The sequence below is a fragment of the Vidua macroura genome, chromosome Z, assembly GCF_024509145.1.
Source record: "Vidua macroura isolate BioBank_ID:100142 chromosome Z, ASM2450914v1, whole genome shotgun sequence".
NCBI lineage: Eukaryota > Metazoa > Chordata > Aves > Passeriformes > Viduidae > Vidua > Vidua macroura.
Window position 1 is genome coordinate 1,297,068 of NC_071611.1, and position 17,262 is coordinate 1,314,329.

Genomic DNA, 17,262 nt, shown 5'->3' on the forward strand with positions numbered 1-17,262 from the left:
ATAATGATTATCCTTTATTGCTCTTTACTTTCACCACTGATGTGTGATAGCTGCAGTCACACAGATACTGCCTGTGTCTAGAGCAGTTTTTAGTGACAATTGGTGTGCAAAACATTCTTACTACATGGTGTTAAGATGTTGCAGAAAATAATCACTACCACTGTAAAACCTCTCTTGTTTGGATACCTTTAAAATAAACAAAGACAAACCAATATTCTTTAAACATGGCTGTGCTGTCAAGGAAGCAAATTTCACTATTATTAATTTCAGTTTTGCTGAAGTCTGTGGACTTAGCCTCTACATAAAAGAAAAGCAAATAAAATAATTTCTTTCTTTAATTAAGTACTTTGAAAATGCTGGCCATCAGAAAACAGGATGAGAGAGAAACTCCTGTGAAGCCTGAATTTTTTCCTTAAGTATGTGGGAAGCAACCATGCACCTCAAAAATTTGCTTGTATCCAAGTGAGCCAGTAAAATCTGTATAGTTAAGAATATTCCGTTTTGAATCTATTCTGTTTGCCCCATATGTTCACAGCCTGTTTGAATCCCCACATCAGGTGGTACCTTTTGTTCATTTCTTGGAAAACAGTAGAACTGGTGAATATGTAAATATGTACTGCTCTGTGGAAGCGAGGTGGTTCAGTGCAGGTTGTGCCAGTTGAAGTACATGTGCAAACTCACCTAGGTCACTGTGATCGTGCTGTTAAAGGCCCGTGGATTGAAGCTGGTGTCACAGAAGCCCAGAACAGTTTGAGTTGGAAGGGATCTTAAAAATCATCCCATTCCACACCCCCTGCCGTGGGCAAGGACACCTTCCACTATCCCAGGCTGCTCCAAGCCCTGTCCAACCTGGCCCTGGACACTTCCAGGGATCCAGGGGCAGCCACAGCTCCTGTGGGCAACCTGTGCAAGGGCCCTACTACCCTCAGAGTTTGTTCCACATGCATGTGACTAGTTCCCATAGAGGTGTTTTGTCCAGGGCAGAGCTTCCTGGATGTTACCGGAGTGCCTGGGTTTCTCCTGCTGCTGCTCAGCAGAGCCATCGAGGAGCAGGCAGAGTTGACTTTTCATACTCACTGCCTGTTTATTATGAACAATACATCATCTGTTTCACATTGCAAATACACCAAATGTTTCTCATACAGCAGCGAATATTTTACACTCCATCCTTAAGAAATCTGTCCTTTACTTTTATGGGCTCTAACCCATGTCACCAAGTGCCACATCCACACGGCTTTTAAATCCCTCCTATGATGGCAACTCCACCACTGCCCAGGGCAGCTGTGCCAGAGCTGGACAGCCCTTTCCATGAAGGAATTTTCCCCAATATCCAACCTGATTCTCCCCTGGCCCAGCCTGAGGCCGTTCCCTCTCCTCCTGTCCCTGTTCCCTGGAGCACAGCCCGACCCCCCCGGCTGTCCCCTCCTGTCAGGAGCTGTGCAGAGCCACAAGGTCCCCCCTGAGCCTCCTTTTCTCCAGGCTGAGCCCCTTCCCAGCTCCCTCAGCCACTTCTCATCAGACTTGTCATCCAGACATGTATTTAACAGATATTTGACAGCAAGGCAGTTCGTATTCCTCAGGTGAGAGTTCCAATTCAGAGAGAATTGGAACTTTTATTTGTGATCAGTGCAACGAAGGAGCTTCACTTTATCAGTCCTTGCTTTTGTTAGAGCTGAAATACAATTCAAGTACTTTTAGCAGTGTTCTCTGTGGCTTAATGAAAGGACAGATGTTTCAGTGTTGAGTTTCCATTTTTACATTCATTCATTAACTAGATGTCATTTCCACAGGGACTGTGGAGAAAAGTTGGTACCACAGTTGGTTGTACCATTTCTTTTGTGCCACCTTGTGAATCTTGGCTCTGGCATCTTCTACCCAAATCTTAATGCGATTTACTTCTGTCTTTTCACTGCACAAGAAAATACCCAGACAGCTTTTTCCATGTCTCTCAGTTCTCTTTACTGCCCAATCAAAGGAAAGAAAGTCACTGCTAAGTTTGGCCCAAGGTACTTAGGAATGAGCTGCTATTTTTTTGTACCCCTCCACAATATTGTCTCCATGAGTCCATCCTTGGGGATGTATTTCACTGGTGTGTGTCTATTGGGGTGGTATTTCTGCTGCAATTCCCCCTAACTAGGTGTTTCGTTTGAGTGAACTGAAATTTTGCAGTAGCTGTTGCCTAGTCTTGAGTGTGGCAAAATTCACTTTTGTGTTCTTGTATGAATAAGAGGCTGTGGGCTGTAGTTAATTTTTAAGCGTTAAACTTCATTTTAGTATCAAAAAGAATTACTGGAGTGTTAAAAGCTTTGCTGAAGATCTGAAAGCCTTGCTTGCTTTGCCACTGGTTTTGATCCTGGGAACTTGCAGAAATGACACAACTCTGTGGAATTTTTTTTGAGGATTTTGTGTGGGTTTTAATAACTCAAAAGAGAAGAAAAAAAAATCGGTAAGAATGCTATACTTTGAAACCCAACCTTAGAAATTAGGAAGAAAATGAACCATAATTCAAAGCTGAATGTTTGCATTTTGGGTTAAATCCTGGAGCAATTACAATAACCATTCTGACTGTGTCCCCAGGATCTTTGGATAGTGGGAGGGGTCATGTTGTGTTGGATTATGATTTTTCAGTACCTAAAACAGTTGTTGTTCATTGTAATATTCACCCTCCCTGCCTGCCAGGTCTAGGGAAGGAATAAATCCTGATGACAAGCAGCCAGCTGGGCAAATTTAGAAGTTTTTGTTTTTTTAAAAAGTATAAGGTCACATAGACCTAGAAAACTGTGTTGTCCGTAGTTGCTGATGGCGTGTGCTGGTGGTTCTTGCTCAATACCATTTGTTTTTAATTACTCTGCATGTTTGTAGTGCTGGAACAAGAGGCCACCTTTGAGACCAAGCCTAATGTTTTTAAAGTATATATCAAAGTATAAGTTTGTTCTTTCTGAGTCTTGTGTTTCAAAGCAGTTTGTAAGAGAAGAATGAATGCTGGTAATTGATATCAAGACAAGCCAATCTGCGCAATCTAAAGTTGTCTTAGGATATTCAACTGTATGTGAAGAGCTGTCTCAGCTGTCAGCTCACTGCACAGTAAATTAGTCTGATATACAAGAAAATTTACAGGCGTCTTAAAACTTAATTTGATGTCTCTATCTTGAATAATTTCCTGTTGAAGGGTTTGAAATAATTTTTTTGACTGCTCTTTCTACAGTATCTTCTAGTCCTCATGAGTTGGGGAACAGCTCAAACTCCACAGTTTCCAAGAGCATGGCTCCACAGGCTTTTCAGCACTGGAGCTGGTTTAGCAGCTTCCCACACAGCGCCACTGATAATCTCAGGTTGATGCAACAGTGTGCTGTAAACTGGATTACCATATACATTTAAAAAGGATTGTGTTATGGTTGCAAGAGTTGAACTAAATTTTTTGACTCTCCTTTAGTTTGTTGAACTTCAGAAGTCCCTGAAGGTCTGGCTATATGCTCAGTCTGTATAGCAGCTCTACCATCTCTTCCAGAACACTGAGCAGTAGATATGATACGTTCATATGTTCATGATATGAGCAGTTCATCATATGACAAGAGGTGATAGTTTTAAACTAGAAGAGGGTGGATTCAGACAAGATAGAAGGAAAAAATTTTAATGATGAGAGTGGTAGAACAGGGTGCCCTTTAGTTATTAATATTCGTATTGCTTAGTGTGGCATTGAACACAGGATCTGATGATCTGTCTTGTTTTTGCATCTGTTAAGGATGTTTTCAAGGATCAGTTGCCCTGCACCGGTAGGTCAGAAGTATGTGTTTGACGCAGCTGGTGTGGTTTCAGTGGTTGCTGTCAGGTTTTGCTTTAGTGCTTTATTGTTCTTTTCAGATGATGTTTTTCTGAGGCGTATCACATAGCAATTAATGAAGTTAGGAACAATTTGCTGTATCTGATGTGATTGTTGCATTAGTATAATAACATTGGTTAAAAGGAAAGAGCTGCTTAGCTTGAGGTTAGATGTCAGATTGAGGTTTATTTTATTCATGTTTTTAGAAGTGCGTCATTTCACATGAAATTTCTTGTAAAAAAAGTTAAGTTCTTTCTGTCGGCTGCTGTTCTATTTGTATTTTCGGTAACACCAAGCTGAGCATGGCAGCGCTGAAGCTGCAAAACCAGCAGTAATAAAATGCCCATGGAATCACAGAGTCCTTTAGGTTGGAAAAGCGCATGAAGACCATGGAGTCTAACCATTCCCCAGCACTGCCAAGGCCACCACTGACCACTGTCCCCAGGCGCCACAACTGCACAGCTTTTAATCCCTCCAGAGATGGGGACTCCACCACTGCCCAGGGCAGCTGTGCCAGGGCTGCACAGCCCTTTCCATGGAGGGATTTTCCCCTATATACGACCTAAAACTCCCTTGGCACAGCTTGAGGCTGTTTTCTCTCATCCTGTCCCTTGTTCCTTGGGAGAAGACACTGACATAATTTCACTCTGATAAACATTTCACTTTAGAATATTAGTTTCCTGCTTTATAGTTGCTGTGCTTCAAAAGAATATTGCATTGCCTGATGTTAGGATGACAGAGCATTGGAATGAGCTGCTCAGAGAGCTTGTGGGGATACTCAAAAGCCACCTGGACACAGTTGGGGGCTGCTGGCTCTAGGAGATCCTACTTGAGCAGGAAGGTTGGACAAACTGACCTCAATGAGCTAATGGATGGCTAAAATTAAGTGCTTCATAGAAAGATTTTATTACTGTTTTGTAATGAATTTTCAAGTGCGGGAACCCAATTGCTTGTGTAACCAGTTTTGTTTTCTTTTTCTCTTACCTAGCGCTGATTTAAAGCTCTTGGAAGAAGCTACAATCTCAGTCTGCAAGTCTTTAGGTGAGACATTGTGCCATTTTTTTTCCATGTACTTTACCAGAAAAATTGGGAAACATCATCCCTGTGCACACGCATGCCTTTAGCATTCTATTTGTATATGTTGCCCTAATAAAATTGAAGCAGTGTAAAGAGTGTGTTTATGTATATCCCAAACCTTTACTTCCATTGTTAACTCTTCTACAGAACTTGATATGACTGCAAGGTTTAAAACAAATATTTCCATCTCTACTTTGCCCTTTAAGCTAATCAGTAAGGGGAAGAAATTAGAGGATGAAAGGAACAGGTGATATAAATGTGATCAGCGGTGTTGTGAGAAGGTGAAAGGTAGTTGTGAAGACCTGCCCAGTTTTCTGATGGGAGGCTGTTGTGCTGCAGACAAGTCTGGGAAAGGAAGCAGTATGAGTATGAGTATCCCATGTTTGGGATATTTTAAATGTAGGATTAATGGTATTTAGAGAACAATTATGGACTAGTAAACTATGTACTAGAGAATCTTGAAAGAAGAATGCCCGTACAGAAAAACAAGACATACTGTGCTTTATTTAGAACTATTTAAGACATTGAAATTTGTTTTTATTTCTATATATTATTTGCACTAGATAGTGTATACATAGTCATACATACTTTGTACTTGTATCTTATTTTTCCTCTAGTTGAGAAGAATCCTCGAACAGGAAACCTTGGATCATTGATTAAAGTCTTTCTTTCTAGAACCAAAGAGTTGAAAATTTCAGCAGAATGTCAGAAGTAAGTTCCCAGAAAAGAGCTGTGTGTGCCATTTAATTTTTTAAATGTTCCTTTTGTTGCTAGCTCTTGAATTTTTTACATTGCTAATTAAAATGCTCACAGACTAAACCTTAGAATTCTCTTAAACTGCTGTTTGAAACAGAACAAATGTCTAGTACTTCTCTAAACACAGAAATTAAGTGTAATAAGTTACAATTAAAAATTAGAAATTAAGTGTAAGTAGATTCCTGGGAAAAAATACATATTTCTGTGTTACATGAACACATTTCTATATAAATGGTGTAAGCTATGGGTACTACTGCCTTAGAGATGTTTAGGAATTATCTGAACTTTTAGGCTGAACTTAATGTATGAGCCAGTATTCTATCCTGAAATATTTTAAATATCTATATCTATAAATATGTAAACATGTATCAAAATACTGCTTTCAGGTTATGTCATGCAGCTGCTATTGGTTTTGTTGCCCCTTTCAGCAGTAGGAGAGAACTCCCAAGAAGTTACTTGTGCAGACTGTGGGGTTTTTTTTGCAGGAGACTTTCTGTAGTTGTTCCCTCACACCCACAGATAAATGTCTAACTTTCATCACATCTGGGGCTGGAATTCCTCCTTGTTCTCAGGACTCCCATCAAGTTTTTTGCTTGCATCTAAAGTAAGAAGTTATTTGTGCCCAGATAGATGTTGCTATTTTAATCCTAAGGTATCTTGAAAGTGCAGCTTTGGGCAATAGTTGTCTCTGTGCTGTTGCATGGGCTCCCCAGCAGCTGCTTACTGGGACTCAAAAAAATTTTATGCAGCTGTATTTCCCTTTCATTCAGAAATCTTGGAAAATACTTGTGTGTCTTGCGTAAGAAAATCCTGTTGTATGGTGCTCATGAAGTCCATAAATGCCTACTGTCACCTGAAAACTTTTCACCTGGGAAAAAGGCTAAGGCTTAGGGAGCCAGGAAGCTTTCAGGTCTAAACCTGTTTGAAATTTTCAAGTGTTTGTGTGCCTTGAGTCCATGGTGTCTAGAGACCTCTAGAAGTTTGCTGAACTGTTTGGTGAGTTGCTCCGAGTTCTGTCTGCGGTGGTGTTTTTAGTGGCACAAATGTAGTTAGGGATGACATTGTATTTTCTAAACTACTTTTGAATACATTCCCATTGTGTTTTCTGTAGCATCAACTGCAGACTCCCTGCTTAAACACTTTAGCTTTTCCTTGCTTCAACTGTAGAACTTTGTCTACTCTGACATTTATTTTCTTGTGGCTTTTGATGCATGTTTGCTGGTGAAGCATTACTGATTCTTGTTTGTTCTTTTCTAGCCACCTCTTTATCTGGCAGGCTCACAATGCACTGTTCATTATTTGCTGTTTGCTGAAAGTATTCATCAGTCGAATGTCAGAAGAGGAGCTGCAACTTCATTTTACTTATGAAGAGAAAGCAGGACCAAGCTCATATGGTGGGTACACACAAGTGCAAGTGAAGCAAACATCCCATGAGAAACTTAAATGTCCTAATGTTTGTAGATGTGGCATGTGGGGTTTTATTGCTGGACTAGTGAATTGATCATAAGGGTCTTCTCTCTCAGATGCTTTAAGTCTAAATACTTCTATGATATTATGTTTTTTTCAAACTCAGAATCCCAAACTTTGCTACAAAACCAGAAATTAACTGCTAGAGAGTTTGATTTAGCTTAATCTGGCTTTTTTGAACAGTTGTTGAAATTTGGAGCTGTAGATAATTTCCTACAGTTTGAAAGGAGGTAATGGTCCTCTTCAGAGGAATTGAGGTGAAGGTGGCCATGTATGAACATTGGAACATTGATATTGCAATTTAATGCATCTTTTCACATATTTTTTATAAACAAACAGCAGCCACAGATTGGAATTAATGCTGTTTTTAGGGATCTAGTGAAGGAAAGCAACAGTCCTATGGTTAGAATTGACCCTTTGAGAAAGCAACTGCTAAAATGTAATTTGAGGGCAATAGGTTATACAAGAGTACAGAATTTAGGCAGAATTACTAAAATGGACTCATGTCCAGGAAATGGAGTATATATTATACGAGATGGAAGATGGCAGGAGAGATGCTCAAGCAAGAATCTGTTGTCTTTGAATAAGAATAATACAAATGTGTTCAAAATCAGTCGCACTCTCTGCCACAAATCTTTGTGTAGCCCTGTATCGTGATGCTCTCACAAATGATGGATAATGCTGCCATGGTAGCCTTGATTTCTTTTGCTTTGGGGTAAATCGTGGAATCATTTCGGCTGGAAAAGACCTCTATGATCATCAAGTCAACCCAGCACTGCCAAATCCAAGTCAAAGTACTGTTCAGTGTTTAATTGCATGTTGTTTGTTGCATGAAGCCCAAAAAGCCTCAGAATACTAGAGCAGTGTGAATGGATGGTGTGAGAACAACCAAGAGTGTCTGACTGTGGGTTTCCTGCAATGGGGACACGTGTTGAGAACACCGAGTCGCTGCTTGCTCATCCAACAGTGAAAACTGTTCATTAAAATCTGTTTAACTCCTTGGCGCCTGCCAGTGCTCTGGGGAAATCAGAACTGTGGTGCCAAAGGATTAAGTGCTACATGTTGAAATGGTTTAATGTATTTAAATTGTGATGAGTGATCTCCAGGAGGGAAGTCAGCTTGCTGATGCACTGGAAAGGAGTATCTGCTTGTGTATGAGATACTCCTGCAGACTGCCTGTGGATTTATTCTTGGATTAAAAAAATGGCTCACCTCTTGCTTCAGTGTACAGCATGCCACAGGGGGATGGGTGGAAAAGCTGAGACTTTTATCAGCTGGAACCCCTGCAATCTTTATTCCTTGCACTGGGAGTTCCTCACAGTGTGGTATGGAAAGTGATTCTTGTCACTGGGGTAGACCCAAGTTTATACCATGTCTAGTAGCACTTGACTGTAATTTACAGTGACATTTATTAGCAATAATTCTGTGCATATTAATGGCAAATGTACTTAGCAATTACCTCTGAGCAGATTAATCATGGGATGTTGTTGATTAGGAAAGTAATTGTGTGTGGTCTGCTGGTGAGGCAGGAAATGAGCTGCTCCTTGCCTCCTCTTTGGGTTTCCAGTTGGAGATGGTTCCTGTGAACTTCCTCAGGGTGGTGAGGTTCATAACATGCTGAGGTTACATAGTCATTGGGTTTCATTCCTAAAAATCTTATTTTAAAATACCTACAGAAGGTGGTAATGAGACATATACCTTCCTATAGCTCTTATGCTCAGCTATAGGAAGGTGAAGTATCATGAATGAATTGTAATAAACTGATGTGCTAGGGCCTGTTAAAAGTAAGCAGAAGAAAATGAAGTGTTTTGTTGTTTGTATTTTTATAATTAAGTGTAGCTTTCTTGAATTTTTGATGTCTTCTTTTTGGAAAATAGAATATTCCTGTAATTATTATATATTTATTATTATAATATTATTGATCTATTATTATTATATTATTATTCCTATATTCATCTTAATTTTACATAGACTTATTAGCACTTTGACGTAAATTTTGCTGTCTTTGGTGAACACGCTTTTTAAAAATTAAATTCTTAGTCATCCATACTGTTTTTTCATTTACCAGAGCTTGGCATTGTTTATAATTCTTCAACTGTGAGCATGATAAAACAAGCCTTATAAAAGATATTATTATATGAACTGTATGATGTAAATAAAATATCCATATTAAAATAAGTTTTAATACAATGTCTGAATTTTGAAGTTTCTGTATTTCCTTACTGCCTGTCAGTAGTCATTGGAAAGAACAGTGCAACCACCCAACAACACAAACAACCTCTTTATGCTGTGGTTCATTTTCATATGCTTTGTTCAGTCTCTTAGCCTTCTGAGAAAAGGTTATTGTTCTTTTCAGGAACATCTCACAACTCCTTTGGAAGTCACTCTGTGGTGGTGTTTGCTTCCCTGTGAACATCACATTTTTGTCCTTCTGGTTGGACAGTATTTTCTGGTGCCATGCTCTCTGATTTAAGTACAGCACCTGAGAGCTCAGAGCACATAACTGCGGTGCCAGCACATCAGGATGCTCACACTGCAGTCAGCGCTTGCTCTGGGGTATTTGGTGTGTCAGGGAGAAGTGTATAATTATAATCTGTGTGTATGGAAAATATCCCTATCACTGACTGCTCCAAAATGTAGGCTGTATATGACATGGTCACGATTGTTCAGATAGCGTGTTTTATAGTTGCCTTGTCTGGAAGACTTCTCCTCTCAGATTTTGCAGTTCATATGCTTTCACTTTTTCTGAATGTCCAGTTCATACTTTTTACTTCTACACTGTGCTTCAGGCTTAGAAGAAAGCTGTGCAACTGTGCTTTGTGTCATAAAATCGGATTTTTTTGAGGTTTGAGTGCATGGGTATACTTCAGCCTAACAAATAAATTTCTCTGGATTGAGTCCCTGCTAATAGTGCTGTTATTGATTTCCTTCAAAAGAAGGCCTACCATTAATAGAAATGTATTCTTTTTGAGGAGTTTCAGATGGTGCAGCCTTTGCCTCTTCATCCATAACTGGAATTTGCTTATAGTTTTGGAGAATATTGCAGAATTTTGATTGCAGGAAAATCCACAGAGAGACTAAGCCCATATAATTTAAGATTCAGTGAAAATGTCCTGATATCAATAAATCCCAAACTGGACTCAGCATCTTCTCAGCTGAAGTTGTAGTTAGTCTCACTAACATCATTCATCTTTCCAATGTCTGTATCCTGTAATTTCTGCAAAGTCTTTAACTGTATTTTGACTCAATGGTGCTAGAGAGCATGTGCTGAGTATTGTATTTTAAATCAGACTATCAATTAATTTAACCTGTTCCCTGAGTTGTAGTAGGAAGCTTTATTCATTATCTGTACAGGAGTTTTTAAACACATGGCTACTAAGGGCTGTTTGTGACATATTAAAGCAAATAGGAGGACATAGAGAAGGGAATAAATAAAAATACATTTACTGCAAGCCTTAAATGATTTCAGGACTGTTCAACTATCACATAAAGGAAATGAGGGAAGGCAATCAATTTAAGTACTCATTATTATCAAGTAAAAGTTGTAAGTTTTTGAGAGTAATTAGAGCTGAAGATCAAACCACAAAACCTGTGGAAGCTCTAAGTCTGTTTTGCAAGGAATTATTTATTTCATTACTTGTGTCCAGGTTCTGTATGAGCAGCAGGGCAGAAAAACAAGTAGCATTTAAGATGAGGCTATACCTTGTTATGCCTGAATATCTTACTGATAATGATATTAAGCACATCCACCAGATCAGGTCTTATCAATGTAGTAGTTAGGTTCTTGAGAAGATGGAGCTCGACTGGTTTTAGAATTGGGGTCTCCTGGCATCTCTACATTCCTCTGCATAAGCCATTTAACCTGTGTAGTGTGTGCTAATCCAGTGTCTGTGATATGGGTAACTTTGAAAAAGTAAAAACAAATGAAAAAAATGGCATTACAAAAAAAATTTAACAGTGTATATAAATATGTATATATTTGCATCTATCTTTGTATATACACATATATATTTGCATATACACAATGCCAATATATATATATATTTATATATACAAATATATATATACATATAAACCAAACCCAAAACAAGCAAACCCTACCAGAAAGTCAAAATCCATCAAATTACTTGCAAAATGAAATAATCCACGTTTGAGGACTTAAATATGGCTGATGAAAAAATGGTACTTTAGCATAACTGTATATTTTGAAACCTGTGCAATAGCAGTCACTTCTGCATTGGAGTTTGGAAGATACACCTATGATTCCTGTCCCTGCTCTAATTTTATCTGGACAGGTTCACCCTGTACTTACTTTCTCCAAGGCTTTACAGGTCTTTGATCCAAGTATGTGATCTATTAATGTGAATGAGGCTTGTGTGTTTTGTCTTTATCCTGCTATTGAAAGAGGCATTGTTTATGAAAACACAGAGTGTTCCGTGTTTATAGCTCTCTCTCACGTTATAGATTTGGCTTGCATCCTCCTCATTGTCTTGGCAAGATGAAAATTAAACAAGAATGCATGTGCCCCAATTGGGAAAAGGATACATTAATTATTGTAGCTGAATGACATTGATTACAGCAATTAAGCTTTTTTTTTTTTTTTTTAATAACATCTTTCATTCTATGTGACTGTACTAACCCAGTGTTTTCTTCCTTTATTTTGAATATTGTCTTGAGGGAAAAGCCTTCTTTCATTCTCTGTTCAGATGAGTTGTGCATACAGTGTGGCAGAAAAAAAATTACATTTTAAAAATGCACTCACTTTACTTTTTTAACCTTTTTCTTGTTCGTTTCTTCTGTTAGGAGAAAAAATAGGCACTTGTTGGGAACTTGTAGCAGTCTTGCTTTATAAGCATTTTCTAGGTTCAGAAAGCCTTAGGAGAATGTCACATTCAAGTTACTTTGGAATATATTGTCTGTGCTCCATTATTGGCTGTGGTTTCTGTCCAAGGTTAAATACTCTGAGCAGTTCTTGGTTTTACTAACAGGAGCTGCATTGTGTTACTCATGGGGGATTCTATATAAAGGAAACCACGTTTCCGTGATAAAAAACTGCTTTCCTTTAGAATGTGCAGTTCACTAGGTGACAATTTTTAATGTGTTTTTAATAAACTGATTGTGGAAAGAAATAATTTTGCTTTATAGTGAATATTCCCCCTGGTGTACTTCTTAAAATTGAGTTCTGTATTCAAGAATGAACTTGGGTTAAGCAGAGTAACACCTCTGTAACCTGGCTATAAAGCTGTATTTATGGCAGGACTTATTTATTTGAAAATACAAAATAAACAGGCATTTGGGTAATTATTGTGCTGCAATGCAGGGGATCAGCTATGCCACTCTTAAGTCATTCAGCACTATAAAACCCTCCACTTCTTTATGATGTTGTAGGTTTCTCATCATAATTTTATTTTTGAAAGCAGAATAAATCCTGATGGGCCAAGAGATTTATCTTCTGGGTTTTTTTATATAACTTCAAGTGGTTTAATAATTTTTTTTGTCAATGAGTCTTGAAAGTGTTTTGTTACAATTGCTTTTAAAAATTATTGATGTAAAATATGAACAGTTTTATTGCTTAGAATAGTTGCAAGTTTTTAAATAATTCTGAATCAATGCATGCATTTTATCACATTGTATATGACTAGAGAAAGATTTCTGTTCCCTTAAAATGCACCAACTTGTCGTTGAAATGTGTAAAACTTCCCCAATGAATAATATGTATCCATGAAAACATTGTATCTGTATTATTCTAGAGCAGCAGCTACCTGCTTAGTAGCTACATTCTTTTGACAGTCTTTTATAATGTTGCTCAGTGTATAGTAGGCAAATGAAACCGTCGCTAATTATTCTGCACTTGGGTTTGAAAAACAGTGGGAAAATATGTGATGTGCAGGGAATTTTGAGAGGACATTTAACTGTGGAACAGTGAGAAGTCACCAGTGATTAGTTCAGCTGTTAGTAATAACACTGTTTAATACGATCTTCTGTAAGTAGTAAAGGAAGGCTGGATGTGCTAAATATTAGCACATTCCGACACGACCAACATCTCATTTAATTTGTGCAGTTGTTATTAGTTACTTTTTTTATGTAAAAAAGAGAAGGCATCACCATTTTCTCTGTTAATAATCTCAAGTGTTTTCTATTTCAGGAAAAAATTCCTATCTGCTTTAACAGCTAGAACTTATAGTGTCTGTTCCTTAATTAAGATACTGATCATCTACACTTGTGTGTTTGAATCTTTGCTTTGTTTTAGTATTTGAAAATCCAGAAATCCTTTGCTGTGTTTCTTTTTTAGGAGCAGAGTGTGAAGACCTCATAGAAGAGTTGCTGTGTTGCCTCATCCAGCTCATTGTTGAAATTCCCCTCTTGTACGTAGGCTTTTTTCTTTTTTTTTTTTTTTTTTTCTTCTTTTATAAACTGAGCATTTGAGAGAATATGAAACTTGTAGTAGTGGGTTTATAATATTTAAATAGTTGTATTTGAATGTTCCATGTGATGGAGCAGTACAGATAATGATAAGCTGCTGCCAGTGCCAGCCCTGAATATTCTGTTGGAAGAAGTACATGATGAACGTCTCACACCCAGTTCAAACCATCAACAGAAGTTATTCCGTTTGTTTCAGGTACCCCTGTCAGCACACAGACAGTAACTGGTGGAAATGGTTGTGCTCATGGTACAGGGGAAGGTACAGTGGAGGTGTCACTTCAGCTCTGGGGTATGCAGTAAGGTGAAAACTAAAGTTCTTCTGCAGTTCTTTGGGGGTTTGAATTGCAAAAATAAATCATACTGTGCTATTTAATACTGATTTCTGAAATTCCAGTGAATTGATGTCTGAAGAAGGGACAAGAGAAATTAATAAGTGGGATGTTTCTGTAGATCTCCAGATTTGTTTACATGGCTTTTTTTTCATGCATCTGTTGTATTTGAGAAATGTTTGATTCCACATCTTGTTGGGAAATGTGTCATAAAACATGCTTCAGTGTTTTATGTAGGAAAGCATGCTTTGTTATTTGGAAAAAAAAGTGCTCTTTCCCTTCCACTTTCATGGAAGTGTTCTGATGAGTTTTGACTATTTTCCCCATGATAAACTTTACTAAAAGTAGAGTGAGCAGTGTCTTTAAATTGCATTGTAGTCTGTGTCTAAAATGTAGTGCCCCAGCTGAAGTATGGCAGCTTTGGAGGAGTTTCAGATTGTCTGTTACAGTGTAGTGTAGAGCTCTGCTATCTTGTAGCTGGGATTGTTCTTTTGGTTGGAAAACTGACAAAGATGCGATGTTTTTTGAAACACTGCTGTCATTAAATGCAGCTCTGTCAACGTTAACGCGAGGGATTTGTGTAGGTAGAGTGTAATGAATTAGTGGTGTGATTCAAAGTGTCATTCCACAGAGCTTGTCAGGACTTCCTGGAACACATACGCGCTTTGTTTGGAGCGGATTAGAGGAAGTACAAAGGGCTGAGAGGACTGTGATACATGGACAAGTTCATAAATCCTGCAGGGTTTTATTTTTCTTTCTTGGAAGTACCCGTGTGTGTGTGTGTGTAGTCCGGTATCCTTTATTCTGCCTTTTCAGCAGGAGAGAATATGCCAGCATGATAGTTCCTCACCCACTTCCACAACTGAACCTCTCAGCAGCTCTGTTTCTGTGTGAATGTGGTTGCTGCAAGTGGAAGCAGCTGCTGAAAGCACTTAGATTACTATAAAATCTAATGCTAAAATAGCTTATTTAAAAAGAAAATTATAAAGCCTGTCCATAATTTGGTATTCAGCTATATCAAAAACTTACATTTCGTAAGAGAGAGATGTGGAAGATTTTTGTTTTGTGGTTGGTTGTTTTTTTGGTGAAGTAAGTTATTTTAGCTAAACTTCTCCTGAAACAGCATGTTGCTGATTGCTAATAAATACTAACACTTACAAAAATATGTATTACTGTCTTGTTTATCACTAGAATAAGTTTAACAATGTGATAATGCTTTAACTAAGAATTTTGTATGGGAACTAAGAATTTTGTTCCCATATCATCAAAAGGGAAATAGATAGGGGACAGGACATACTGGGAAACTTGTGTTCTCTAATACACAGTCCAACTGTGTTCTTCAAAAAGGTGTTATAAGGTATTACTTTATTATTAATTTTGTTCAAGAGAGTGATCAGGATAGTTTTCATAGTGAGTTTACTTGCTTACCTCCCTCTTCCTGGTCAAGTATCACTACAGATTCTTTGCCTGTTTTGTTTCAAGGGACTAGTCCATTTTTGTCTTTAGCTGGAATGAATCAAGAGAACTGCAAGCCTAGTATGTGAATTTGGGGAAGGAATAGATTGAGTGGAGTACTTGAAATATTCAAACTTGTAATGATCAAACTTGTAGGATCACCTGTGAGAGAGCAGACAGTTTTGGCAGCTTGCAGTGGCACTGTAACAGAGTGCCTATCTGTAAAGATACTATCAAAGATGAATTTTTTTTTTTTGTGACAGACCATTAAAATCTCCATGCTGAGCTGGTCTTCGAAGCATATTTCAGAATAGCGAAGATTTTGTTAGGAGCATTCAATAGCCTTAACAGAGAATTTTGACAATTAGTGTGTCCCTTGGGTTCTGTAGATGGAGTTTGGTGAAGGAGTGGATACAGCTGGCATCTGCTGTCCGAATATATTGCTTGCCTGCACCCCAGTTAAAGCTTGTATTTTTCATCTTCACTGAAACTGTAACTTTTTTTAAAGCATGGAAAGCCATCTCCACGTTCAGAATGCAGGAACAGAGGTACCTAGGCTGCTGTTTTGCACTTCTTCCTTTTGAACGTATTCTGAATGTCACGTCAGGTGCTTGGGATACCTGTGTGTGGTATTTTGCAGGCAGGTACATAGTTCTTCCAGGCTGGTTGGAGAGCAGCCCTGAGGAAAAGGATTTTGGTGTATCCTGGTTATATCCCAGAGGTTGTGAGAGGCTGGACATGCCCCAGCCATGTGCAGTAGGAGCCAGAAACCTCCTGTGCCAAGGGCTGATCCCCCAGCGTGGGCAGCAGGGCAGGGGGGATTCTGCCCCTCTGCCCCTGTGCTCAGCTGAGAGCCCACCTGCAGAGCTGCCCCAGCCCTGGCTCCAACAGCACAAGGACGTGGAGCTGCTGGAGCCAGCCCAGAGGAGGCCCCGGAGCTGCTGCCAGGGCTGGAGCCCCTCTGCTCTGGAGCCAGCCTGGCAGAGCTGGGGCTGTTCAGCTGCACAAGAGAAGGCTCCAGGGAGAGCTCAGAGCCCCTGCCAGGGCCTCAAGGGGCTCCAGGAGAGCTGCACAGGGACTGGGGACAAGGCATGCAGGGACAGCACACAGGCAATGGCTTCCACTGCCAGAGGGCAGGGACAGGTGGGAGATTGGGAGCTGGGAATTGCTGGCTGGGAGGGTGGGCAGGCCCTGGCCCAGGGTGCCCAGAGCAGCTGTGGCTGCCCCTGGATCCCCTGGCAGGGTCCAAGGCCAGGTTGAATGGGGCTTGGAGCAGCCTGGGATAGTGGAAAGTGCCTCTGCCCATGGCAGGGGGAGGAACCCCAAGATGAACTTAAGGTCTCTTCCAAGCCAAACCATTCTGGGATTCTAAATGTAAGAAGTTTGGGCTTGGCAGGGACACTGAATTCCTGAAGGCTACAGTCTTTTCCTGAGTATGGGCAGATGTCACTCACCTCTGAGCTTGTTCTAGTTACCAGCCTTGGCAGAATGATCTCATTTCTGCATACAAAACAACTTACAGCATACTTAGAAGTTGCAGGTGGACTGCCTTTCTCAAAATTAATAAGGAAGGTGTGGGATGTGGAGGAAGATAAATGTCAAATTTCTGTCCCTTATTATGAAACTTTTTTTTTTTTTTTTTTTTTTGGTTAGGAAAGGCTGCAGAGCCTTTCTGGGAGGCAGAGCATTTCTGTGTCTGAGTTGTAAGAAAATTTAAGAAAATCTTTCTCAAAGTTGGTTTGTATGTTTGTATTGGAAAACGCAAATGTGCTTTAAGGCAGAAATAGGTTGCAGTAGGGACTCTGCAACTCTGCAACGTTGTGGTGCTGTGTCTGAGAGTTATTAAAATATCTTGAATTACCTTTCTGAAAAACAGGCTGTGCTGCATTGTAGAAAATGCCAGGTATAAAGGTTTCAGGTTTAATTTTATAGGAA

The 17,262-nt window shown here is 39.3% G+C and overlaps 1 protein-coding gene across 9 annotated transcripts in view; it reads left to right on the top strand.

Annotated features, from left to right (window-relative positions):
* DYM (dymeclin) overlaps positions 1-17,262 on the top strand; it is a 211,894-nt gene that overhangs the window by 16,311 nt on the left and 178,321 nt on the right. For 6 of the 9 annotated variants that reach the window (XM_054002973.1, XM_054002979.1, XM_054002982.1 and 3 more), the window contains 5 exons: positions 4,809-4,861; positions 5,515-5,608; positions 6,911-7,047; positions 13,413-13,485; positions 13,740-13,844. In XM_054002973.1, coding sequence (XP_053858948.1) covers positions 4,809-4,861; positions 5,515-5,608; positions 6,911-7,047; positions 13,413-13,485; positions 13,740-13,844 — 462 coding nt within the window. The remainder of the gene's footprint in view (positions 1-4,808; positions 4,862-5,514; positions 5,609-6,910; positions 7,048-13,412; positions 13,486-13,739; positions 13,845-17,262) is intronic. The other 3 variants (XM_054002980.1, XM_054002981.1, XM_054002978.1) reach the window with 2 other exon arrangements.